Source organism: Drosophila novamexicana, unplaced genomic scaffold (genome assembly GCF_003285875.2).
Source record: "Drosophila novamexicana strain 15010-1031.04,08,12 unplaced genomic scaffold, DnovRS2.1 tig00000008-arrow-pilon, whole genome shotgun sequence".
NCBI classification, from domain to species: Eukaryota; Metazoa; Arthropoda; class Insecta; order Diptera; family Drosophilidae; genus Drosophila; species Drosophila novamexicana.
Window position 1 is genome coordinate 4,043,300 of NW_020824765.1, and position 27,630 is coordinate 4,070,929.

The 27,630-nt window shown below is 42.0% G+C and overlaps 3 protein-coding genes across 6 annotated transcripts; 1 reads left to right on the top strand and 2 right to left on the bottom strand.

Moving 5' to 3' along the window:
• Window positions 1–1,586: 1,586 nt before the first annotated feature.
• LOC115770853 lies at window positions 1,587–12,082 on the bottom strand. Its single transcript, XM_030716324.1, has 10 exons — window positions 11,221–12,082; window positions 10,982–11,117; window positions 10,678–10,916; window positions 10,462–10,616; window positions 10,225–10,392; window positions 9,682–9,872; window positions 9,239–9,624; window positions 8,575–8,708; window positions 5,019–8,500; window positions 1,587–2,881 (listed from the first exon to the last, which is right to left on the bottom strand). Exons 1-10 carry the CDS (start codon window positions 11,371–11,373, stop codon window positions 1,599–1,601), a joined length of 6,327 nt encoding a protein of 2,108 aa, XP_030572184.1. The 5' UTR covers window positions 11,374–12,082; the 3' UTR covers window positions 1,587–1,598.
• LOC115770943 (translationally-controlled tumor protein homolog) lies at window positions 3,521–4,374 on the top strand. Its single transcript, XM_030716434.1, has one exon. It carries the CDS (start codon window positions 3,698–3,700, stop codon window positions 4,214–4,216), a length of 519 nt encoding a protein of 172 aa, XP_030572294.1. The 5' UTR covers window positions 3,521–3,697; the 3' UTR covers window positions 4,217–4,374.
• Window positions 12,083–17,267: 5,185 nt separating the features above from the next.
• Window positions 17,268–26,898, bottom strand: LOC115759163 (protein quiver). Of its 4 annotated transcripts, none has more exons than XM_030700052.1 (6): window positions 26,424–26,898; window positions 23,921–24,038; window positions 23,782–23,857; window positions 21,711–21,767; window positions 20,046–20,192; window positions 17,268–19,936 (listed from the first exon to the last, which is right to left on the bottom strand). In XM_030700052.1, exons 3-6 carry the CDS (start codon window positions 23,828–23,830, stop codon window positions 19,710–19,712), a joined length of 480 nt encoding a protein of 159 aa, XP_030555912.1. In that variant the 5' UTR covers window positions 23,831–23,857; window positions 23,921–24,038; window positions 26,424–26,898; the 3' UTR covers window positions 17,268–19,709. The 4 variants fall into 4 exon arrangements, with proteins under 4 accessions (XP_030555912.1, XP_030555904.1, XP_030555918.1 ...); XM_030700044.1 differs by having other exon boundaries at window positions 23,921–24,057; XM_030700058.1 differs by lacking the exon at window positions 21,711–21,767 and adding an exon at window positions 23,149–23,196 and having other exon boundaries at window positions 23,921–24,057.
• Between the last annotated feature and the right edge of the window lie 732 nt (window positions 26,899–27,630).

The following is a 27,630-nucleotide window of genomic DNA, read 5'->3' on the forward strand; positions in this document are numbered from 1 at the left end:
ATATTTACTGATCGTTTCAAAATGCACAAGCATTGAATTCTGCTTCTGCGTTTTACAGTTACAATTACAGATACAATTAAAAGTATTACCTTGTATAAAAATAATAATAATAATATTAATTATAGCATACATTAATAGTGTTCTCTATGTGTGTGTGTGTGTGTGTGTGTAGGTGTATACGTGTATGTGTTTACATTTTACTCTTGCCCAATCGATCTCTCAAATCTTTATCGAATTCGCAACTCCCCCTTCTGCCTCTCTCACTCTCCATCGTTCCTTCTGTATTTCATAGTTAAAATAACTAAATGTAGTTTAATTCTTGTTACAGCATAAGTTAATTTAATTTACGTACATTGAAAAATGTTGCTCCTTCAACTACATCCTCAAATATATATATATATATATATGTATGTATACATATATATATATATCTATATATATTTTAACTTCTTCTTTTATTTTGTTAACGCACGCTGCCAACGCCAATCGAGTGGGCGTGGCAGCATTGCTAAAGCGCGTGGTTCTGAAACGGCATGAGCTGAAAGCTAACATGCCAAATGTCCATGTGTGTGTGTGTGTGTGTGTGTAGGTTTATATATATATATACACTAAATATATATATATATATACATACGTGTGTGTGTGTGTTTGTGTGTGTTGAGATGCCAACTAACATTATTTTGTATCACTTAAAATATATTTATTAGCATTATCATTCAAAATTATTATCAAATATGTACAGTTTGCTATTTAACAAATGAGTTGTTTATAGTTTCTTTTTTTTATTATTAGTTTATAGTTTAGTTTAGTTGGTTTGCTTGGCTGGTTGCTTGGTTGATTGGTTTGCTTCGATTTGCCCAGTGCGGGGCTGAGCGCTACTATTTTAGATACATATATACATATAGGTATATATATATAGTTATATATAGGCTCTAGGGTTAGGCGATCTTGAAAATAAGACCTGAATCGTTACACACATATCTAAAATTAAGCGAACTTTTTTTGTTTTTCGTTATTGGTGGCTTCTCATTATAGATTTATACACAAGTGTTCCTTATTGCTGCTCTTCGTTTAGTTTTGTATGTATGCAAGTAAAGCAACTATAGCAAAACGAGTTACAAATTACATAATAATCATAAGATTTACTAAATCATACCGCCCAGCCCGCCGCGGCTCCTCTCCACCAGCATTCCTTCCCATCCGATCTGCCGTATGTTACAATAATTTGGAAAACCTTTGGGGCGTATCTCGAGTAGGAGGAGAAGGAGGAGGGTCTCACACATTTATATTCACACCGAATATTTGTAGGTTTTTCTTTTTGTATATATGCATATGAAATTCTATATATATAATCTATATATTTATATAACTGCAGTATTAGCAGTAGCTGTTGCCGTCTAGGCAGACGTCTGTTTGCCCAGCTTGACCAGGCAGAGCGCACAGCAGCACTGCGGCGGCTGCAACAGCTGGCCCAGGGCCACCATCAGCGGACTCGACCGCGCAGCTCCCGCCGATGCCAGGCTGAGCGAGGTGCCACTGGGCAGATTCAGGGTGCAACAACCTCCACTTGCCATTGGATGTTAGCTGGTGTCCACGTCTCATCTGTTGATTGTCGGCGTTGCGTTCACGTTGCCCGTTGTTGCATTCACTCCGCCTCCTCCTGTTCCGCTGCCGTTGTTGTTGCTGCTGCTATTCGCATTGTTGCTGCTGCTGTTGTTGTTGTTGTTATTGTTGCTGTTGCTGTTATTGTTGTTGTTATTGGTGTTGGTGGGCAGCACAACGCCGCCATTGTTGGCATTGGCAATCACCTGCTCGACGGTCACGTGCACCTTGCCCACCTCCTTGGCAATACCGTCCGCATTGCCCACATTGTTAGCATTGCTGGTGACCAGCTGTCGAATAGTGGTCGGAGTGCCTCCTCCGCCGCCGCCAGTGCTGTTAACGGTGGTGCCCAGCGGCAGGGTTCGCGTCAGAATGGCCGAGTTGTTAAGACGGCCGCGCAGCACCTGCTGCAGTCCGGCGGGTCCAAGCTGCATCTGCATTTGGCCGCTGTTGTTCTTCTGCAAGGGTTTCACATTCAACAGGCTGGTGTAGAGCACGCGTTTGTCGCCCGTTGAGACCGGCACCTGCACCTGACCACCGCTCGTCTTGAGTTTCTGGTGCTGCTGCTGATGCTGTTGGATTCCGGCGGGCAGCGGTGCGCCCGTCTTGTTCAACACGACCGTAGTGGAGCCCAACTGCTGCGACGTCTGGCTGACCAGCGTATCAGCGGCATTCGCTGTTGTGGCGCTGCTCACAAAGTTCAGCTTGACATTGGCATTGGGCAGCTCCTTGTAGTGTAGCTTCTGCTGGCCCGCGTTGCTGGCAGCCACCGCTGCCTGCAGCTCGCTGGCCGTGGCAATGGTGAAGTTGCCGCCGCTGCCGCCGCTGCTGTTGCTCGTCAGGAAGATCTTGTTGGCCTGCTGTGGCGCCGCCTGTGAGGTGATTATGGCCGTCGCCGGCTGCAGACTATAGTTGTGATTGGCCGCAATGGCCGCTGCCGAATTGGGCTTCTGCTGCTGTTGCTGCTGACCCGTCTGCTGCTGCAGGTTTAGGTCCGACACAAGCAGCGGAAACTGAGCCATTTTGATCACCTTGCTGATCTTTTGCAGCTGCTGATGTTGTTGTTGCTGCTGCTGCTGTTGTAGATGCTGTTGTTGTTGCAGTGCATCGCCGCCCTCCTGCAGGGTGAGCTGCTCGCCAGCTCCGCTAGCCACCAGCTCATCCTCCTGCTGCACCAACTGCTGCAGCTGCTGCTTCGTTAGCTGGATCTGCTGCTGCGCCACCTGCTGACCCACCTTGCGCTGCGAGAACTTACGATTCAACAACAGCTTGTTAATATCTGCAAAAACCAAACAAACAATAGTTATAGTAACAAGCTGATCAACAGTCCCAAAGTGCAACAAAACAAACTATGAAGGCTCAACAAAAAGTCGATAAAAGCTATAAATAATAATGATATAACTTTTTCTTAACTACAACACTCGTAAATATTAGGACAACAAAAAACAGCAGTTGTAAATATATGTTTATGCCGATGTTATTTATAATAAAATATGTCAATAAACTTAACACGCCAATAACGATACATTAGGGAAAACGAACATACATATGTCATTCATATGCCCGAATACACTTTTTTATACTATCAAACAGCCTTTTCCACCCATTCCGCCCGTTTCACTAATAATGTAGAGCTGTGATAAGCAGCATAAGGCTGAAAATATAACCTTCACTCATACAAACTTTGCCTGGCAAGAGTGCAGTTTATTTTTCACGAATTTTCCACACTCGCAGGTGGATATTTTAAAAAACCCTGTGGTCGCATGCACATTAGAGTTAGAATATAATAAGAAAAATGAGTCCCGTTTTTGTTGTCTAACAAAATAATTATAAAGCTCTGTAATATCAGTACTAAACGGAATTTTTAATTTTGGTCAGCTTCGTAATATATGTCAAATATATTTGGAATAGACATAAAGAAAAAAGTCGTTCCTTAAATAACATGTTATACAAACTATTCTAAAATTCAATCTATTTATACAGCGCATTTTTCGCTGTCGATATATCTGATTTCTGTCCTTGCTATTGATATTACGAGTCAAGTACAAATCCCATCCTTGAGTCGATTATATAAGAGGCCCAAGCGAACGCAATCATGAAAGTCTACAAGGATATTTTTACCGGAGATGAGATGTTCACGGACACGTACAAAATGAACTTGGTCGACGATGTTATTTATGAAGTGTATGGAAAGCTGGTCAGCCGTAATCAGGACAACATTGTCCTGGCTGGTGCCAATCCATCGGCCGAGGAGGCCGATGAGGGCACCGAATCAGCCGTAGAAAGTGGCGTTGACGTGATACTGAACCATCGTCTGCAGGAATCATTTGGATTCGCAGACAAGAAGTCTTTCACTCTCTACCTAAAGGAATATATGAAGAAGGTGCTAGAGCATTTGCAGGAGAATGCACCCAACGAAGTGGATGTGCTCAAAACCAACATGAACAAGGCAATGAAGGACATTCTGGGCAGATTCAAGGAATTGCAATTCTTTACAGGCGAGTCGATGGACGTCGATGGCATGGTCGCCATGTGCGAATATCGCGAACTAAATGGCGAGAGCGTTCCAGTTTTTATGTTCTTCAAACACGGTCTCCAAGAAGAGAAATTGTAGTCTACATTTGTGGCGATACTTCCCAAATGATAGTTTTCAAATTGTTTTCCGATGTAAGCAAAATTATAAATAATTGATAATTAATAAGCAAGCCATCAGGATATTTTACAGCTACAATAAATAATATCGCTCTGACGAAACAAAAGATAGATTATTAAAAATACTTTAATTGCGTTGATCAACTGTTGGATATTGTTAAAGAAACACACGAACACGAAGCACTACAAGATTAATTAAACACTTTTGGAATGTGCGCCCCGATAGGTATGCTATATTATTTATCGATCTGGGAAATGTGTTCTGCAGTTAATCAAAAAGTTAAGACAACACAAAAAGGTAGCAAAAACACAATATGTTAGTTGAAATTATTAATTCAAAACAATCAAACCCATAAATATATGCTACTCAATTGTTGTATTTCCTTGAAAATATTTAAATATCTCATTGTAAACTGAAAAAAGCCCGATTTCATTTGTGATTATTCACAAAATAAGGTTTTCACTCCTAAGCAGAACTGGAAAATATTAAAAATTAGCTTTTGTTGATATCTACATTTTTGTAACTAGGAATTCCGCTTGGTTCAACTCTCTTCTCTGCACTTCTGCCCTCCTCCTCTGCTCTGCGCCTTTGTTACTTTCCGTGTGCTATATGCCACATAAATCTCAACACTCTCTCATCAACTTTCAACACTGCAGCTCCCTCACTCTCTTGCGTTTTACAATACACAACCTAGGGGGTATAGTTGCTCGAAAGGGGTTTTAAATAATCGAGCTGCGCATTCAATTGAGAACTGACGACTCACCTGTGTTTTCGGGTCCGTTTAGCTGCCGCTTCTGTGTGGTGCGGCTCGTCCACAGAATCTTGTTGCCCACGGCCGTTGGCGACTCCGATGTGGTGCTCGAGAGCACCGCCGTCGTGGCCACCGCTGTGTTGGTGCCACTCACCTGACGCCAAACAATTGGCTGCTGCTGCTGCTGTTGCGACACGAGTTGCTGCTGCTGTTGCTGGTGGGCGTTGTTGCGCGTGGGCGTGGCCACAATCAGAGGCGTGCTTGTTGTTGTCTGCTGCTGGAGCTGCTGCTGCTGTTGCTGAATGCCAGAAATGCTGTGCACAGCCAGCTGCTGTCCGCTGGCGGTGTTGATGATATTAACGCTCGAGTTGGCCGACGAGGACGAAGAGCTGTCATCGTTCTGCAGCTTGACGTTGGACAGCGTGATGACAGTGTTGGGTCCAATGGAGGCGCTGCTACCACCGCTGCTCTTCTGTATGGCATATGTCACCTTCTGGGCACCCACCTGTGCCGCCGCAGTCATAATCTCGCCGCTGCTTGTCGTGTATATCATATGATTGCCGCTGCGCGAAGTCACAATGCTCTGCGAAGAGATTACGGCCGGCGAGCCGCCAATGTCACGCTGCATTTGGAACAGCAGCTGTTGTTGTTGTTGTTGGGGCTGCTGTTGCTGCACCACCTGCTGCTGCTGCACCTGCTGCTGTTGCTGCTGCTGGGGTGTCGCCTGTCTTTGCTGCACGGTGACATTGCGTAGCTGCGCCTGCGCCAGCTGATGCTGCAACTGCTGCTGCTGCGGCGTCAAGGTAGGCAACGTCGGCAACGGACTGCTGCCCGTATGCGGCGTTATGGTCACAATGTCACCCACGGCCGTGCCGCTGCTCACGAACTCTGTCCTCGCAATCAGCTGTGTGGCAGCTGGCGCCGCGGTGGCCGCAAACTGATTCAGCAGCTGCTGCGTCACAGCTACCTGCGTAGGCTTCGGCTGCTGAGGCAGTTGCTGCTGCTGCTGCTGCTGTTGCTGTTGTTGTTGTTGATGCTGCGTTGTGATTTGGGCGGGTATGTTAAGCAGATGCGTTGCTGCAGTGCTGGCAACTAATGGTGCTGGAGCTGGTGTGGGCGCTGGTGCTGGCACTGCAGGAGCTGGAGCTGGAGCTGGAACTGCTGGCGCTACAATGGCGGGCGGCGTAGGTGTCGTTAAGGTAAGTGCCGCTGCATGTGCCAGCAGCGTCGGCGGTGTGGGTGCCGCCTCCGCTGGCTCCAGCTTGATGGGCAACGTGATCTCCGACGGCACGGTGTCTGGCAATGTTGGCGGCGGCTCTTGCTTGACGGGCGGTGCCTGGCAAAAGAAGGACGACTGGTGTTCGGCCGTTGTGAAACTGGAACTGCCCAGCGGCGCAGATGGGCCTCGTTCGTGAGCACGACTGCGCGCAGTGCGCTTCAAGTCGGAGACGGGCGCCGTTTTGCAGTCGAGCAAATTGTCGGCGTTCTCAACCTCGTCGACAGCCGCTTCGCCGTCAAGAATGCCGTTCCAGAAGCTGGTAGCCTGATTGAGCGCCTTGGGGTCATCTGCGCTGCACTCCTGCAATATGTTGACCAGCATGTGCTCATCGCCCAACAGATTGTTGATGTCGTTGAGTGAATCACCGCCGCTGAGATTGAATTCCAGCGCAGAACCGGAACACGAGCCCGAGCCAGAGTCAGAGCAGTCGCCGTTAGTGTTGTCGGGACTTCTATTGCTACTGTCGCGCGCGTAGTCCAGCCCGTAGGCAGTCTGCAGCAGTTGCACATCCGCATCGAGATCCGTGTACTTGAAGGCGCTGCTCATGAAGTGCGCGTCGGTTGCGGCGTCGTCGTCGTTGTCGCTGCACTTGCCCAAAAGACCAAACTCAAGGCTAATGGGCGTATCCTGTGTCCAGTCTACGACTGCGCTGTCGCAAACTTTGCCGTTACCGCTGCCCTCGTCCCCTGGGTTGCTGTCCGACAACTCGTCCGTGGGCGTCTTCGGCCGGAAGTGCAGCCAGTCTCGCCTGATCTCCGACAGCAGCTCATTGCAGATGTCTAGCCGCTGGCTAGACGTGGGCGACAAGCCGCCCATATAGTCATACGACTCGTTGTCGTCCTCCGTTGGCGCCGCGGTCGCATCTCCTCCAGCATCAATGTACAGTTGCTTGTTGTGCAGGCGTATGACATCGGGCATCTGGTTGAAACAACGTGTCTGGCTCTCCTGCTGTTGTTTCTCCTCCTGCTTCTGCCTTTTCTGCTGTTGCTGCTGTTGGGCCTGCAGCTCCTTTTTAACCGCTGTGTGCCGTATTATGCTGCTAAGCTGTGCCAGATTTACGTCATCTTCGGCCTCATCGTCGTCCATCAATTCCTGCTGCTGCTGATTTTGCATGGACGCCGCTGTGCGTATGCTGCTCAACGGCTCGTTAGAGTCATCTGCATCGATCAGTTCGCGCTTTATCGTCCTTGCTACCTCCTCGACTGTTGCATTTGCAGATCCAATTGCAGTTGTTGTTGTTGTTGTTGTTGTTGCTGCAGCTGCCGCTTCGGCTGCGCGTGCCGCAGCTGCCGCTGCCGAGGTAGAGGCCACCGGCTGCTCATTCAGAGTTGTCCCATCATCTCCGTCCGCATCCGCTTCCTCCACTTTTATCACATTGAATTTTTCGCTAATGCTAACATTCTTATTCATATTACTACTACTACTACTACTATTGTTGTTGTTATTAAACACGGTGTTGTTGTTGTTGTTATTATTATTGGAACGGTGGTGCTGATGATTAGCGTGGCGTGACTGCTCTATTAGCTCATCGCAGTTCTCCTGCTTCAGCTCCAGCTCTTGCTGAGGCTGCTTCTCCAAACTCACAGCATGCGCATCCGCCGACTCTTCCGCCTGCCTTTGAGACGACGAATGCAGGGCCTGCGCCAAACGTTGCAAATACGCCCGGGGCAGTGGACGCAGCCGCGGCATGCCATCATCCATGCTCACGCCGTCTTCGCTTTCAATGGCTGCGCTCTTGAGACGCTTTGCGGCATTGAGTTCGCGCAGTTGCTGTTTCTTGCGATGCAACCGGCGACGCTTCATGCGCATCTCGTAGGGACTTTGCTCCAGCGTCACCGCCGAGCTGTAGACGCTTAGGCGCGAGACGTTCTCATCCTCGGTGCACAGCTCATCCTCTCCCTCATCGTCTTCCTCCTCTTTGGGCAGCACCTGTTCACTGGCCGGCTCAACCTTGGGGAGCGCCGCCTCGGGTGCTGCAATTGCGTCCGCGGTTGACTCCTTGCACGTAGGCAGATCAACTACGGTGGGCGGGGAGCTGGGCTTGGACAGTTGCTGTTTATGCTGGTGCTTCAGAGGCTTGTCGCTCTTCACCACGCTGTCCATCACCGTATAGTCGAACTGCGACCACAGGTCGTCATAACGACTACTGGCCCGGTCAAGCAGCACGCGTCCGCCGCGCCCCAGACGCCGGCGTGCAAAGCCTATACAGCGTGGCCTATAAAATTACAAATATTAGCCATTTGGTACCTCTGAAATTTAATAATGCCAAATCACAAGAGTGTTACGCACCTGAAATAGTTGATCGATGTTAACGTATAGCGGTATTTAGCCTCAGCCCCAACGGCCGCACCTGGCGGCGCCTCTTCCTCAGCGTTCTCAGGGGGCGATTCCCAAGGCCAGCGGCCTTCGTCAGCTCCACGCGTCTGCGACAATGACAAAGGGAAAAATAAGAATAAGTTATGGCCATTTAGGGAGCAGGTAAGAAGCAGCGCAGCATATATGAACAACTTTTGTTAGATATTTCATATCATATAGGTTTAAGAACCTTTATTTGTTAAACGATTATCTCAACTAGCCGCCTGTATTAGCGCCTATTCCTTACAGAGCGTGTTATGTGCTAAAAATCAGCGAGGATACTGGCACAGTACAGTGATAAGACCTGTGTAAGGTAAGACTGTACCCGGGTGTCTCTTGCGGATACGCAGGACTGTTTCAAGAGCGAACCCAGAAGTAGAAGAGATCTGTGAGCGCAAACAGATCCTTGCGTACAAATCACGGAAGGAAGTTTTGCCGGAGCCGGCGAATCCTGCGACTAGCAAGTGTACTTCCCGCAAGGTTCGAAAATTACAATGTATATATATATTGTTTTTCGAACCAACACCCAACTAAGCCAAGCCTGGCTGTGAGTAGGGATAAGCCAAGGGTTCGATAAAAACATGCAATGTATGCTTACCCGCAGGTAGTTACACCTCGGCCTGCGTCTAAATGCAAACGGCGCCTCCTCCTCGCTCTCGGAACCCAGCTTGTTGCCATTTTGGGCGCCGACACCGAGGTAGTCCTCCTCCTCGCTGTCCACAATCGACTCGTTGGCCGCCGGTGAAGCGCTCTGGCGATGCAGGTGATGCAGATGGGACAGATGCGCAGGCGAAACGCCCGAAGCTGACGACGCCAGGCCCAGACCTGGCAAATACTGTTGTTGCTGCTGCTGTTGTTGTTGCTGCTGCTGATGTTGCTGCTGCTGCAGTTGCTTCTCCCGCGGAAGTTTGTGTTTGCGCTTCTTGTACGGCCGTTTCTCCTTTCGACTGCTGCTCCCGTTGCCACTGCCAGCACTGATGCCCTCTGCAAACGAACCAACATCATAAAAACTGATTCTGCATGCTTACACGCTGAACTTACCCATTGTCAGACTCGATGTGTTCAGGTACTGCGACGCCTGCGCATAGACTCCCGTGTTGCTGTTGCTTCCCGCTGCCAAAATGCCCGGAGTCAGCACCCCACCGCTGGCCATCAGAGCACCCGTAGCTGTTGTGCCAGCTGCCGTGGCGCCTTGTGAGTATTGATTCGTATACAAGGAATTGTACACGGGTCTGAAAAATGTTGAGACAGGTTATTGAAAAGTGATACTGCTTTGAAGCTCGACATGAATCAATCATATTCATCAATTATGTGATACAACCTATTTATATAACTTTACTGCAGATACTATAACAACAGATACTATAACATAATTATTTTCCTTTACTATCCAAACTCCCCATTTTCAATTGAAATGAATGCATCCTTTCGTCAGAATTAAGTCATGGCAAATAAAGCTATTCTGGCTAACTTTTGACTAATGATTGATATTAATTATGTTCTTCACAAAATGTTACTAATAATGAATGGGCAGCCAAATGATTTGGGATATTGTCACAGGTGTCCCATCAAAATGACACGTACCTCGAGTTCTTGTATTGGGCATTGAGCTCCGAGTAGACTGCACCGTTGAAGTCGCGCATTTCAACGCGTTTCTCAAAGATATTGACCGTCATCTTGAGGTGATCACGCTTTGTCTCCTCACGCCGCCGCACCATCTCCAGTATAGTTGTGGCGCGTTGCAGGTCGCGTCTGTAACGTTTCACAAAGGGAGAAATGCTAATCGAATGTACATACAAACAGGTGCTTCCTGATTATTACCGCAGCTTAAGCATCTTCTCGTAGGAGGCTTCGTCGTTTTTGCGATTCTTTCGTGTTTGCATTTTCTCAGTGCGCCGTCGAAACGCCAGGTAGGGATTATTGGAGCTGGCCCCCGGTCGGCTCTCCGTCTTGACGGTAAGTATCAGCGGATGTTGCTACAAGAGAAGACATTGGTAATCGGTAAAAGGAACTGTGTTCCGCATTTTAAGATCTTACCATCTTGAGGCGCTTGTTCAGCCAATAGTCGTACACAGATATGCTAGTCTCGTCGTCCTGATTCAGCAACGTTTTGGCCTCGTTGAGTGTAACGACCGTTTGCCCGGAGCTCTTTTCCAGCCGATCCATCATTTGTTCGAATCTCAGCTCGGTTAGCTGCAGGCGCTGCTGCTGGTTCAGCCAGTCATCGTCCGCGCTGTCCATGTCATAGTCCGGCACCTCCGTGTCCAAGCCCAGGGCTATAAAACGTCAAATGAAATTGATAATTAAACGGAGACAACTTGGACAGTTGATGAGTAATTACGCTGCATGTGTATCATTTGGCGGGGCATTTTGTAGTCCGGCGGATAATAGGCATCATAGAACGGCTGATCCGTTTGCAGAACCTCGGGCGTGGGTATGATTAGTCCAGTGCAAATGGCGCGCTGCAGATGATGCTCCTGTAAATGTGTAAATACTCATTAGCAAATCAATTTAATTGCCATTTATATTTGGATAGTTTGTTTGCAAGCAAAGCATGCGCCACCGACTTGAAGAACTCACCGACTCTTCCTCTTTTTCCATGCCGCTAGGCATTTGTGGCACAGCGCGATTGATGGCCGAATACTCTGGCAAATCGGGCAGCTCCTCCGCCAAGTAGATGGGCATCTGCTTGGACGGATCCAAGTGACGTGCCCTAAACGATAGTTTCGACATTTTGTGGCTGTGGCTGTTGTTGTTTGATGTTGTGTGTTGATTGTTGTATGGAACGTTTTGCTGCTAAGTGTGTGGAATTGTTTGCTGTTGCTAATGTTGTCTGATTATTTATCTGTTTGTTGTTGTGGGTGATGGTGATAGTGGCTCTTAAGTTGCTATCGATGCTATGCAGTGGCAACTGCCAATGGCTGATCCTGCAACGATCAGTGGCAACGGCGGATTCCTACAGCAGATTCCTACAGTTTTGCCTGCTTCTGTTGCTGCTTCTTTACAGGAGCCCTTCAACAGATTCGTTGTTCTTGTTTTTGCTGCAGCTACTGTTGCTATTGTTAGCCTCGAAATTGAAGCGTCTATGGATGGAGGAGATATGCTGCTCTTAAGCTTATGTAACGACGTCAACGCTAACGCCGAGCGAGTCTTATTTGTTGCTGGACGCAGCACCGTCTGCTCTGCCTGTGCCTTTGCTTGTGCCTCCGTATGAGCACCGGGGCTGCGGTGGCAATGGCTGCTGTGCCAGCTAATATACGCAGCCCCTGTGCCCGTTTCCGTGCCCGTACCCACGTCCCGGCTCTGGATGCTGCTGGCGGCTTTTTTGTTGGAACGCCGCTTGACCACGGCTGCTGCAGTCGCTACTGCTGTATACAAAGGCGTGTCCAACGTAACTGTTGGCTTAGTTCTTGTTGTTGCTGCTGCTGGGCCGCTTCCTCTGCTGCTGCTGCTGCTGCTGCTGCTGCTGTTGCTGCTGCTGCTGCCGTCGTCGTCCGCTGCCTCTGCTGCCGTCTGCTGCTGTCGTTGCTCGTTGTATGCGAACAGCGCTGAGAGCAACAACAGGGCCAAAGAGATTAGTTTATTGCAATTACGACGACAACGCAGTGGTAGCAACAACAATAACGAGTGCAGCAATTGTGTCGACGACATTTTTCACGTTGAAATCGAAAAAATTATGTGAATTGGCATAATTACGTTGATCAATTTTGCACATTTCAGTTCATCTTTATTCTTAATAATGTTTGTTTGTTGGTATTATTGACTTCCAGTTGCGTTTTGTTGCGTTCTTGTTGCTGTTCTTGGTATTCCTGTTCTGTTAGTTGCTGCAGCTGATAAAAATCTGCAAAACAACAACAAAACAAATAAGTAAACAAACCACACGTACACACGAAACGCACACAAGCGCACCCACACTAACACAGGCACAAGCGAAACCGATTTAACAAATTGAAGCGCGCGCGGGAAATTTATTTTGAGCCGTGTTTTCATTTGCAACTGCACAACACACACACACACACGCGTTTAAAGCAATATATATATACAAATACTCCTACGCAAAACACTCACAGACATGCACGCATAATTTTGTTATTGTCTGACGCTCTTGAGAACATGAGATCGTCAATTTGTTGTTGACAAAACGTATGAATCATTTTCATTCTGAAACCCGCAATTTTTCAGTGTGTGAAATGAATAATAAAGAAGAGCTGTAGTTGCGTATAAAACACTCGAAAAATGCAAAATCATAGGGAACGCGAGAAGATAGAAGCAGAAAAAGCCGCGCCGCCGATGCGAGCGTAAAAAAGGCGGCATAAACAAACACACTCGCGGCGAGTTCGCCCAAACAAACGCGGCGAATTGCACGAAGAAAAAACACGAAGCCTATCTGCAAAATACGACGAAAAAAACGTAGCACTTCATGTGGGTTTTGTTTTTTGCAATTATTTGCCAAAGCATTAATATATTCCAGCGGCGGTATTTTTTATACCGTTTTAATTATTTTTTAGCACACTTTACCGCGCTTTTCACACACCTGCACGCACAATTTTGTTGATAATTCGTAAAAAAATTTACACAAATTTCACGAATTTTGCGTATAGCGTGGTTTTGCTGGAAGCAGTAATGGCGGCCAGAGCCGAAGAGAAACGACGGCGCGTAGCATTTCCAGGCCGCGAATTGTTTGTTTGCAACATCGGCGTTCTTTAAAATCGGCTATAGCGCAACGATAACAAATATTATCTACATAACATTAAAACTAATCATTAAATACATGCAGAAAAAATAATTTGGCACCACAATTAAATTAGTTTGTTATTTATTAGCCTGGTGCACAAAAAAACAAAAGTTATCGGCGGAGCGAACAACGGCGTTAAGATCTGATAGCACGGCATAGAACTCTGCGACTCCGAAGCGTGTACTAGTACCGCCCTCTAGCGAGCTGCACTCGAAAAAGAGGCAAGAGCAGCGAAAAGTTTTTTTCACAAACAAAAAAATCGATTTACATTTTTCACGCACATTCTTTTGCACTTTTATTGACTTTGACAAGTCGGAATTGTGTGGAAATCATGTGCTTCCACTGTATTTTTGTTTTCCGCAGCGAAACAAGCAATATTTTGACAGTTTCGTCAACAAAAACGTTTGAAATTGTTTTTCTTCTGCGGACACGTTTTTACTTAATGGCGGGCGGCCATCACGAATTGATACTAAAGTGTTTTCGGAGTTGAACGCTTGTCGTAATGCTATGGAAATTATTTTGGGTAGCTTAGATTGTGTTGCATTTGACGAATTTGAATGGGGTTTGCGCTGAAAATTTCAGAATTAAATTCTACATTTAATGCATACAACAGGAGCATATGTAACCACTGCATTTGTCCAAAAATTGTTATTATTTTGTAAGACCAGCGGGCAGCATTTACCAGCGGCCTAGTGATGAGATCAACATCAGTTTAACGATATATCGATTAAAACGATTCAATCGATTACCTCGTTTTTTAGTTGACGAAATACTTAACGAAATATGGCTCTCCCACGATATCGTTTCCGATCATTTAAAGCCCGCGTTAACTTAAGTTTTAATTTTTGTTTAGATTTAAGTTATTTTGCTGCGTGACACCCTTAACTGTATAATTGTGTCAGAATAATGTGAAATTAAATAGAGTTCGCGTAGTGCTGCCAATAAAGTTAATAAACGAATGGGAAAATGTTTATGGAATTAAAAATAATGTTCATAAAATAATTTGGAAAATTTTAAAGTGTTGCCCATTTCAGCATTTTAGTAAGTTGTTAGCTTAACATACCAATGTATATATTTTAAAGAATCCAAAGTGCTGCCAACAAAATTAAAAGACTGAATTGAATTCGATTGGATGAATTTTTATGAATTAAATTGACAGTGCTGCCAAGTTAATCATTATCCGTGTCGAAGCTATTTTATCCTCTTAGGATACAGTCAGAGCACTGGAGTTGTAGCGACACGTTAGGTTTACATACTACTTATTGAGTATATTGACTTATTATTGCGAGGTCAATATAGCCATATCAGACTGTAAGGAAAAATAGGCATGAAAATGTCTGTATGTATTCTGCTTGCCGCTGCAAGCAGTCCAGATGTGTGTAAGAACTGCCCGAATCGCACTACTGTATCATTTAGCTTTCATTGGCAGAGAGGCAATAAGCTTTTGTCATGCACGCAACAGCAAGGAAATGTCCTCAGGGGTGATAGCAAACAGCTTCTGTCAGCTATTGAATGTTATTGATTGATAATAAACAATATTGATTAATATGATAATATGTTCCTGTTCCTGTTCCGTCCCTGAAGATTGCACAAATCTTTGCTTACATTATCTGTTTCACGATGAGGAATAACATCCCGGGCTGTATATTTATTTTAGGCAGCTAAATCATTCCCAATGAAAACGAGAAAAATCACATTATTTGCGCTTTATTTGTAAAAAGTAATAAATACTTAGTCAAGTTTTCCGCAGCCGCCTTTCTCAAATTGTTTTTAATCGCTGTTAAGGTACTTTAATAATAACATAACATAATATGTAAAGAATACATCAAAACAACTCTGATTTCTGATCAGCATGGTACTTATAAAGTAACCGTTTAATAAATATAAATGATGCCTTGAGAAACTCTTATACAATAATGTAATTTTGGGCTGAGTCGGGATAATTATAAGTGTTTCAAAAGCTGATTTGTATTTTTTTTTTTGATTAATTATATGTTTTACATTCATAATGTTCAACACTTACATTAGTTAAGATCTTAACAAGGAGTATCGCAAATTTGCAAAAGTTTAAGGACTTGGGCAAAACAAATCAAATTAAATGGAAAGCGTATTTATATTTAAGACTTGATTGCTTTAAGAAATAAAAAGCTTTTTGGTGTTCAAATAGCCCCTTAAAAGCAGTTAAAAGCCTTAAAGCTCGTCCTCGTTTGTTGTTCTGTTGATGGGCAGCACTGGCTCCACAGTTGATTCTGCCATTCTTCTTGTTGTCAATGCCCAATCTGATGATGCTGCTGTTGTTGCTGCTGCTGCTGCTGCTGTTGCTGCTGCTGATGTTTTGATTACGTCGCAAGGACGTACACATATTATACATACAAAGGTGGCTGGCCCTGTGGCAGAGTGCGCTCGGCTTGCACTGGCATGACGCCAGCAGACACACACACACAGGCACAGGGCTAAGCCGACGGAATGCAGTTGCTCGCAAATGTGCGCGCGCAGATTGCCCACAATCGCCATATACATATGTATGTATGCACATACAAGTGTGGCGATTGTGGAGCAGCTGTCGCGCCATTGCGGCCACTGTCATGGTTTGCGATGGCGTACATGATGAAAAAATTTAAGTCAGACAGTGGTGGCGTATGTGAAAAAGCACCATAGCGTTTAACGGTAGTTGTAATGGAGAAGCGCGTCTCCCAAGTGGGAGAGCGAAAGCACGACAAGCAGCAGCTGCGTGAGAGAGCTTTTTCGCCTATCCAAGCCGACAAAAAACAATCCCGCACACTGTTACGCCTGTGCAGCTGTTACACACTGCCAGCTAGAGGGCGGGAGAGAGAGAGAGAGAGAAAGAGAGGTAGGGAGAGACACAAGCGACTGAGTGCTTATGAATTGAGCAAAATGAGGAACTGAGCGCAGGCCTTCGACCAGTACATGCATGAGCATATGTATATATGCGTACACAGTCTGCCGATATGTGTATGTATGTTTGTACGAATGTATGTATGAATGTAGGCATGTACATACATATGTACATATGATTGTGATTATCGAAAACAAACCAAAATATATGGAAAAACTGATGATTGGAAAGAAAGCGGCTCGGGCTCGTCTCAGGATTTGTGAATGAACTGAACTTAGGAAACAAAAAGTAGACTTTTAAGGAAATGTTGGTTTTTCTCAAGTTCGTTTTTGTTGGTTTTTCTTTTACAATATTCAACAACCAATACCAATATTCTTAAAATGGCAACTGCTATATTGGTAAAGTCTTTGATATTAATTTAGTGCTTTTTGTATTGTGAGGAATTTATGGATCATAAATGGCAAACAAAAAAAACGGGACTATTTGCGGCCTCTAATATGGCACAGTAATAATTAAGATTGCATTAAAAACGCGCCTAGCATAGTAAAAATTTACGATAGATTTATGAGAACTGCTTGGGCTATGGCTAAGACTAGACTGTATTGTGCTTCTAGATCTTGTAGGGTTTCCCAATTATTAACTGGTTCGATATGCACTTGAAACGGATGGAACTTTTGCTATACCCACACAATTGTTGGCTAAAGTATCGACTAGGTTAATTGGTATCTAATGTGGATATATACATTTGTGGCCCCTTCGTGCTGGCCAACTTTGAATGAGTATATTTACATCCATTCCTGATCCGATTCCAATCCCAATCCCAATCCCAATCCCAGTAACGAGTGCATATCTCATTTGGAACGTGATTTGTTGTGTTGTTGCTTTAACTAAACAACGGAGGTGTCTAATTAGAGTTCTATGTTTGTGAAGTATAGATTAGTAGAAAGACTGTTAAAGAAAAGAGAGTTTCGAGAATAGAGCTAATCAGAGTATGTATATAGATAAAGATAAATATATATATAGAGCGAGAGAGAGAGAGAGAGAGAGAGAGAGAGTGTGTGTGTGAGAGAGAGAGCGAGAGAGGAACAGATTCAGAGAGATGTTTAACTACAAAAAGTACTAAACTAAAATGATATTATATATTTTTCATTTTGCACTACAAATTTGTGTATGGTGATTGCATTTCTTGTAATTGATGCAAATAAATTTGGTTCGTTAATTTGTTAAAAACTTTGAAACGCATTAACTTTCAATCAAATACTGGTTATAAGAATATTGTCCACATTCACAAACCGAAATTGTTTAAATATATATGTATTTTTATATGTTTATATTATATGTATATTATAGTCAAAGAAACCAACATACCACAAAACATAAATAGATAAACGAAGAATAAATGAACTATACAAAAACCAAAGGTTTTCCAAGTGTCAGATGAATTTGGTTTCCAAATTTCGGGGACCTGATAGTGTACTACGCCGAGAATGGGGTCCCCGTTTGGACCTGAACTCGAGTCCTTGCAGTACCAACTCGACAGGCGATCGAAATGAGAGAATGGTGCTACGTGGGGACTTACCTTAGGGAGACTGGGGGAAGTTGCGGGGCGTATGGCTAGGCTATATTGTAAAGAGCATGCTCCACGCTTGGACGGAGATGAGTTGTTTAAGCTTTCAAGCATGTCCTGATGTTGTTTGTTGTTTGTTTTTACAAGAATAATTAGTATAGCAGGTTAGTAACTAAAGCCAGCACTAAAGTATATTACAAATGTAAGGTGCAGTTGAGAAAGTTGATCTAGGTGATGTGAAATAAGGCAAAGTTGAGAGTTGAAGTAAATTTCAAAATGAGTATAGCAAATACATACACATACATATGCAGCATGTACATAGGCATGTATGTGGTAAAAATGTTTATTTCTGATAAGCCAATTTTCTATTACATAAATGAAAATTCGAAATTTTTATTTTTTGTTTTTTGGTTTTTTTTACGCCTAGAATACAAATTCAAGTTCTCATAATTATAATTATGTGTAAAGAAAAATAAATCATAAGCTATATTTAACTATGTATAAGTACATAAATGATTTGAGATTTTCTTTTAAAACTATCACTAGCATGAATAACAAAAAGAGCAGGGCAGCAGAGTCGGGCTGCCCGACTGCGCAACACCCTGTACACACAGCCCCGTCTTCAATGTTCCAATTCAAAATTTTAGCAACAACTTGTTGTAAACTTCGAATCGTTCGAGCTGTTGTATACAGGGTGTTCTTGGGGGCTACTTACTGGCTAATTATCACTTTTTGAATAACAAACCAAAGAGAGTGAAATCAATAGGAATCTTTATACAGGAGCTAAGCGACTACTGGGCCTGGACATTGAACTTAAATTGGTGTGGCGTGTCTAGGTACTCCTGGAGAGAAAGTATTTGTGATATGATTGGACATAGATCTTAGCTTAGTGATTAGAGATTAGATAGAGTAAGAGTAAAGTTACGTTATGCATATGGAGTTCTTGACGTTTGGAATAAACTTGATGAGCAAATTTCATTTGAGTTAATGCGGCAATTGACAAGCATACTTCAGACTTGACCATTGCACAATACTTTATCTTTCCTTTTTCTTTACGATTTCAATTTCAAATTAAATTTCAATTTCCATTAGTTCCGATTCAATGTGGGCACTCTGATATATACAAAACGAAATTTATACATTTGCTTAGGTATGTATTCTATGCCAAGTTAATTACTAGGCTTACTTATGGTACATATGTATGATAAATGTGTGACTCATTTCATTGGGACTCTATAAATGTAAGTAACAAAATTTGAAGAAATGTAACTACAGATACGAGTACCTACTTAAGCGCTACATGCTTTAGCATTAACAACATGCATTTCAAATAGTAGTTCATATCATTGATGGATCTCGAGTACCAAACATTCCAAGTACCAAGAACCAGGCACACGGTACCAAGTACCAAGTACCAAGTACCAATTATTAATGTAATTATGCTTTCGGGCAAGTGCAACAAGCTCGCATTTTGATTCATTGGACTGTGGTAATATAGTATATAGTATATAAGTAAGAGAGTCGTATGCAGAACTTCTTCATGTAGAAGTCTTATATGCATCGGCATTCATTGGGGCCCCCTTTGGGGGGCGTCTTTTAAATGTGTGTATGTGTGTGTGTGTGTGTGTGCAGTCAAAACTTTCGATCTACTCGTTGAATATTAATTACTTGATAATAACTGTGCTTGCAGAACGAAAATCAACATCATTTACATTTGGTTGAAATGCGAAACTTAAATAATCAGAACTTGACTACAAATCAATTTCAACTAATGTGTAAATGTGTGTGTGTGAGTGTGTTGGGCATGATATCTATAGAGTGTATGTCTCGTGTCTAGGTGTAACTCTATGTACTTTTTAACGCTTCTCTGGGTTTAACGAATGCCCTGCAATCTGAGTTTAGATGTCGATCTATCTGGGCACAAACTTAGCTAGCAGTATTAGCCATGGCATTGTGATGAGCATGAGATGTTGATAACCGTTTGCGAATGAGTATAAACTTTTACTAGAATTGCACATATCTTCCTCACAAAAGCACATATGTCCATTGCCTGAACTTTCCATCATGCACACGTGATCGACCATGAATAAATTGATTTGTAACTGTGACGTACACATGCGTCGCACCACCTCGTAGGCTGTAAGACAAGGACATGTATAAGGGCGTATCCTGGCATATCGATGCCCTTGCATGTGTCTAGCATCGGTTGCGACAAGGATGTGCCTCCCTAATATGCAGCTACTTACGTGATCTCTGGTGTCGCACCATTTTCACACAGCAGCCATTGCAGGTCATCAGGGGCGGCTGATCGCGGGGCAGGGCCGTGTAGTTGAAGGGGTCCTTGCAGCGCGCATCCGTCCAGGAATCGCACTCGTAGCAATAGATAGAACGCGCTGCAGTATAAAGCACACAATACATTTATTACCTTTGAGCCCAAAATCAGTCTCAAATGGATTCGCCTGCTGCTCTGCTTAGGACTACTCGACTAAGATGCAGCAACGCAAGACTCTACGGATTAACTCAATATAGAACACGTTATGTACACAAGCACAAAAGCATGCAAAAGTCTTTGTACTTTGAACTTTAGTACAAATGAAAAACAAGCACAGTGAAAAGCACTAAACTAGTTAAACAGCATCTATGTGCTTGAGGTGCTTGTTTGATGCTGTTTCTGCTTAAAATGTGGCTTAATAATTAATATTATTGTTAATTAAACTTGATATTAGTTGGACACAAGCATGATTAACTGGCAGTCAACGAAATTAAAATGAAATGTGCAACAAGTTGGCATGTGCTGCATATATAAATAGTTGTAGATGTAGATATAGATATAGTATCTATAAACTCGCAAGACACGCTTCAAACTACTAATTCTCTTGATTATCTACTATCTGGATGCATATATAATCGCCTGCCGAACATTAGGGGCTGATGAATGAAACACCTGCAAATATTTGCAACCTTTGTGCCTTTGCTTAATGAATAACTTGAAGGGAAATTCAGAAACAAAGATCAAAGATAATTATGAAATGTGTAAAAATAGTGAAAGGAATATCGAAAACAATACGAATTTTGAATTTACTACAATATATATTATGGAACATCTGTAGATGCTCGCATTACATATAGAGGAATGTTTCATTTAGCTTTAATGAAATGATTCTGAGTCCTGATACTAACATGTAAAATTGTATATTTCAATCAGATAATAATTTTAAAGATCGACAGAACTGAATGTTTCATAGGTGCAAACAGATGTGTTATGTGCTTTAAGGAATAGCCGAATCTAGAGTGAAAGACGTGCAAGTGCTAAAAATATTATCTAAAATCGTAAAGGACTATAGTTGGTATTGTTCTCGACATGCAGGCACACAGAAAACCTACACATTGAATAAAAGCATACACACACACAGAGAAAAACAGGTAAGAGATAAATAGTTGCAAGTTGGAAAAGAAAATAGAAAAGTAAGACTCTGGTTGAGCAAGTGGGGCAAACTCGTCCCTTGGTGAAATCGGATAAATATAGTAGAATAAGGCTTTGGGTTCTTGAGAAAAACGGAAAAACGGAAGAGTCTAAATTGAAGCAATTGTCAAATTGTTTTGAAAACGATTTGGTTTGGCATAAATCAAAAGAGACTGAGCGTTAATTATTGAGGCATCAAAACATTTATAGACAAATAGTGGCATATGCACAGAGCCTATCTGAACAAAATGCCGATTAGGAAAATATCTGGACTCTCGTACACTTGAGTAAATCAATTTAAGTGTTACAAATAGAATATACATATACTTATGCATGACTTTGATATTAATAATTTGTTTGTTTTTGTTTTTCTTATCGTTTTTGCAAAAAGGTTATTATAGGTATATTTAAGCGTTTGTATATAGGCAGAGGATCAATGGATTCATACTTTGACATTCGGCTGAGGCTGATGGAATCCATACAAAAGTCAGAAATCCAAATATGGCTGCAAATAAACAATAAAAGGAAGAGCAAAGTAGAAGACAGGAAGATGAAAATGAAATACAAAGTTGCGTGAAAAGGTTGGAAATTAGACACATTTACAAAGGACATCTGCATGAACCATATTCAATGGAATGGTTAAACTGGATTCGACAATTCGATGAAAAGAGTGCAAAATAAATATCTCGACACGTCTTCATCACAATATTTCACAAAACATACATCAAGGCCAGGGAAGAATATTAAAAAAAAAAAAACAAAATAAAGATAAAATAAAATTAAATAAGTTTTATGCAAAAATCAAATTGGGGTTAGCTTGGAAATAAACAAATTGCGCCAATTCAAGGACAGACCATCCAATTGTTATATGCTGTGTGAAATCTTAAGCCTTGTACCATTCCATGGAAATGGCTGTGCATGCAATAGAACTTGGACGGGAATATACAAACTCAGTTAGGAAAACCTCACCTACGAGTAAACTGGAGTATAATTAGCTAGAGTGGAGTGTGGAGTGTGGAGTGTGAGAGCAGCTGTCGAGGACGAGGGGGTTTTTACACAGTTTGGTTAACAGTTAGGCTTACAAATATCTATACATAGTACATGGTAAAGTTTGTAATGCATTTGTACAGTGTGTCATACGAGTCGTCCTCCACTTGCGAGGCTTTATGCAAGACATGTTACAAGCACGACACAGTTGTGACAATATCGCACTCTCAATGCAGGACGCAGGACGTGTGTGTTGTATAGAGACGACTGTCAATGCGAGTAATCGATAGGAACAGCAGCACGTATCAAACTAAAACCAAACTCAATACTGAATACAACCGAACGCAACCAACTGATGTGGCATTTACGAATTACGAGTATTTTACAGGGTATTTCGAGTATTTGGCTGCCTTAACCCTGCCTTATGCACGCGTGCAGATGCCGAGATGCATTTTGCTTTAACTTTTCCAAATGATATCAATTCTTTAGTATTCAAAACTCTCTTCTTAACAAGAAAAAGTATGGAGTCTAAGAATCCTTATATTTATTATCACTTTACTTGTCTATTAAAAGAAATAATCCAAGTTAATATAAACATGTTTTGTTTGAACATTGATTAATTTTATTATTGACAGCTTTTTTATTATTCAGTTTGGTCTGAAAACAAACAATTTCTTTTAGATTATTTATTTTTTGCAAGAGCAATCTGCAAGCGTGTTCAGGCTGTGGCTGGCCAGAGAAAATGGTTTTTTATTTGTTGTTAAATGTTTAATTTTAGTAAGAGTACAAAACTAAATAAAATGCACAATTAGTTTAGTACAAACGCAAAAGTATTTGAAACCATATGCAAAACAGAATTTAAACGCACGTCGCAATTTTGAAACGAAACTGAAACTTACTTGGAAAACAATTATCAGCTGTACCGAATTTTGCCAATGCCAAAATAACTTTTGTACAATTTTACATACGCATCGAGAAAATTTGTGGAAACGAAATTTGTAAATTAATTGCCTTTGGAAAATGAATACAATTTTTACATCTAATTAAGAAAATAATCTCTTATTTCTCTCTGTTATTCTACAGCATTTTTATTTTGTTATTGTATTTATTTGTTTCCGCTTGTTCTTTATTATTTGCTTTTCTATTAGCATGTCACATCGCACATCGCGCATACGACCCGTTGGCCGTCCGTTTTTTCTTTGCGTATGTGAATGCGCACATGCATGTATGTGCATGTGTGTGTGTGTGTGTGTGTGGCACATAGCTTGACTGTCTAGCTATTAATATACTTCACAAGTTCTATATCGGTCCACGATTGTTGTTAAAATAAAAACAAGAGCCTGCCTCTTGTGGTCGTTGGGCATTGTTCGATTTGATTGCTAGATAACTCGTAAATAATTTGTGTGGTCTTTGAAGCGCCTCGTGTCTGCCTTCGATTTGGCTAATAAAAAGTCACGGCTCATAAACCAGCTGCTTTTGCTGAGTATTAATACTTAATCATAATCGTACTGGACTCGAAATGGAATTCTTACCTGTCAAGGCCAGCAGCCACTGTCTGGCTGCGTTTTCTTTAGTCCACATTGTGATGGAGAGGTTCGCTCCCTAATTCTGCAATAATTACAAATGTATATGAAAACTGGGTATTATTAATAATATAGGTTTGTCCCATACCTGGCTGATTCGACACGATTACGACTCTGAGTGGAAGCGCTTAGCCTGTCTCGGCATAGAAACGCTCAAGTTTACAGCTCGGCAACTGCATAACTTCCTGGGTATTACGACATCGCAGCTAAAACGGCAGAATCGGGCTATAAGATATAGATATTTACTATCTAACTTACAAATTTCACTTGTTGGAAAAAAATGTTGAATTTATTAAACTGTTGCTGAAGCATTTATGTACGTAAAGGTAAATTTGAGTTAAATAGACGATTTTCTGTATTTGATATGAAACGTCTCTAGATCAATTTTATGATTATCTAGATTAGCAAAATATCAATCAGTCAAATAGAGGGCAAAACATGCTTTGTCTGAACTTATGAATATTACTTGCAGGAAATGTTAACGCTTCAAGAAATATCTTTGCAAAGTCGAAATACCATGACACACCCATACCCAGACATTCTAAAATAGATCAAAATAAACTAATTTGTATTATCTACAATATTTAAGACTAGCTTTACGAATGCATGTTACAATGGTTCCCGATTCCCAATATAATGCCAAACATTCGAAATCTTGGTTTAACTTTGGATAGATGACCTACTTGGGAAACCGACAACCGGCTAGTTGCCGAAATTTCAAGAACTAAAGCACGTTAGCTTGACAGGCTCCTAGGACAAAAGGACATATGCATGATGCTATTGTTTATTCTATAACCTTATACGTGTACATGGGAAGACAGCACAAATTGAAGTGTATTTGAACCAAAAATGATAGAAAAATGCATTTTCAAGCAAGTTTATTGAAGACATGAACCATAAATTTAAGTCTGAAAAGATGATTCGTGAATTTCCTCTTCACTGGCCTCTAACATGCGTACGTCACAGCTCGAACAATTACATACATAAATATATTTATAGATATTCGTATAAATATATTAAAATACATATACAGGAATATATAAATGGAAAGTGAACTATTAATAGCAATGCATAACCTCTAATAAGTGTTCTAGGTCAATGTGTGAGACCATGTCATGGCTGCTGCTGATGTCAATAGAGTGTGGAAAATCATTGAACCCACATAATGAGCTCAATCTATATATATATTATTTATGTAGATATGCAAAGTGTGGTATAATAAGTCTGTGCAAATGTATGTAACAGACTGGAAGATGCATCCCCCGCCCCATATCCCCGAAATTGACAGCTCGAAATTAATGCAGAGACCCGGTTTTCGGAGCATTTGGTAAATGGGTTCTGACATAGTTAATGTCTATATAAGACCTGGCATATTTATATTTAATGAGAACTCAATGAGATGCACATTCAAAAAACCAGAATAAAATCTAATCATAAGGAGCTATGCGCTTTGATTCTGGGTTAAGTTGTAAGGATTTTGGGTCTTAAGGCATATTCTTCTAAGACAAATCGAAAATCCGGCCCACCAAGGGTTATGTAGCATATAAAACATGTTTTAATCTTTAATTACTTTTATGCGATGAAAGTAATAAATCGCACCGGAAATAAATGCAGAAGTCTGGACTTGACGATGAATTTACCCTTGTTAAATATTGACTATCAAAACCTAATATAATTTTTGAAATTATTTTACGTACTTTTGGTAAATGTTACAAATATTTTCAGCGTCTTACTTGATCGATAAAGTTATCCCATTTTAAAAAACAATTGGCAAATGAAATAGTTAAAATTGAATAAAATATTGTCGGTTCGCTCACTTGCAGACACTTAAATTTGCATTTATATTGATGACATGCGGAATTGACATTGTTTGTTTTGCATATTTACACCGAACGTTGGCAGAATGTCAGAAATAATGCGGCAATGTGTGCGTGTGGGTGTGCGAGTGTGGGAGCATGTGTGTGTATGACACAGTGCGTCGAGACTGCACAAGAATGTCGCACATTTGTTTATTGACAGATTTTGGGTTAAGGTTTGTTCTTTATTTAGCCACTCAAAAGTATTATTTAAACTTTTTATATCGGAAAATTGGTTGATTTATGGCAACAAGTGTGCCCACACACACACACACACACACACACATACGTGTGTAAGTGGCAGCTATAGGATGTGCTGCCATGGCAAAGCGTGTGATTAGCAAAGTGTTTAATTATTTGGTGCAGTTAAATACATAAATGTTTGTTATTGCCGTCTCTGATTGCCGGTTATTAGGAAAGCGCCGCGCAGTCACAGCTGAGATGTAAGGCAGGCGAGCGAATAGAGCGAGAGCCAATGTAAACAACACGCACACAGCTGCAACTCTTACTCGCACTCGCACTCACACTCGCACTCGCACTCTCACTCTCTGTTCCTCTCTCTTTGCACATATTCGTTTGCGCTCTCCCGCTCTCTATGCACGCTCTCACACTGTGCGCTGCCTTAATGGGGCTGCGTGTTGCCTTTTTACACGCACTTTAACTTTTTGGTTTTGTCAAACGAGGTTTTTAATAGCATTCGACTTTAAGATGGTGGATAAATAAAACTTGTATTACCTTTAGCACTTGCACAGGCTTTTATTGATTAACACTGTCCTGCGGGCTGGTTCAGTTGTCGCAGTTGTCGGTGCGGTGCGCAGGTGTTTGCATAATATATGTGGGCAGAAATCGATTCAGCACACAAAGTGGGCCAAACAAATCCTAATGCAATTCACACTCGTAAATAGCACACAGCGCGTTTATTTTGGCCGTTTGCCTTTGCTTTTTGACCTGGCTGGCGGATGACATGCTCACAATTGCAAGGCTGTTGGCTTTAACAGCTTGAATTTGTATTGATTGGCGACCTTTGGGCTGATCAACATTTCTTTTGCCGCACTCAACACAACCTATTTGTTTTGAATACCGTTAAGTTTGACTTCTTATTACTTTATTGCTGATTTTCACAGATTATTTTAATTTAAGTTTTGTGGTCTCGTTTTCTTTTTTCTTGAATTTAGAGGCGACGGTTGTGTCTTTTACGCTATCAGCCAACACGCAACGACATCAACTGAGGCAATGCGCTACATTTTTCGATTTTTCCACAGTTTCTCCCGATTTTGGCGCATGTCATTTAGTGGCTATTTTCAAACACTATTTGCGTTCGTGCATATTCAACTGTTTAGCTTTTGGCGCCAACAAGATGCAGTGTTGGCAAATGCTACAAAAAGCTCCAAATATATAAATGTTAGCTTTCAAACGGTTATTCGAGGCGTAGCACAAACCGCTTGTTGTTTTAATAAAAAAAAAAGTATAAATACGTAAACACTTGTATATCTATTTATGTATTTACCATTCATAATTAAACGACTTCACATTGTTTTCAAATTACCGATTGAAATTTGTGTTGCTTACGAACAGATGATTTATATTTTAACAGTGCGTTAACAACGCACTGTTAACATAACATAACTTAACCTTGTATCATAACATAACATAACCTTAACATAAGCTGTTAAGTACCCGCGAAATTAGAAGTATTTGTCGTATAACGTTTTGCGCCAAGTCGTCTTTACTTATTAAATATGTAAAAAGCTACATTTTATTTTCTTGGCTAATGCATTAGTTAGTTTAATATAAGCATATATGCATGTGTGGTAAGGATTAAACGTAGGCAAATTGGAGAGATTTCTGCGATGCATCTTAATTCCGTTTCCAACCATTTCGACATTTTCGATAAGAATAGATACGGTTTTTTGTTCGATTTCGAATATTCAACTTGTTGTAA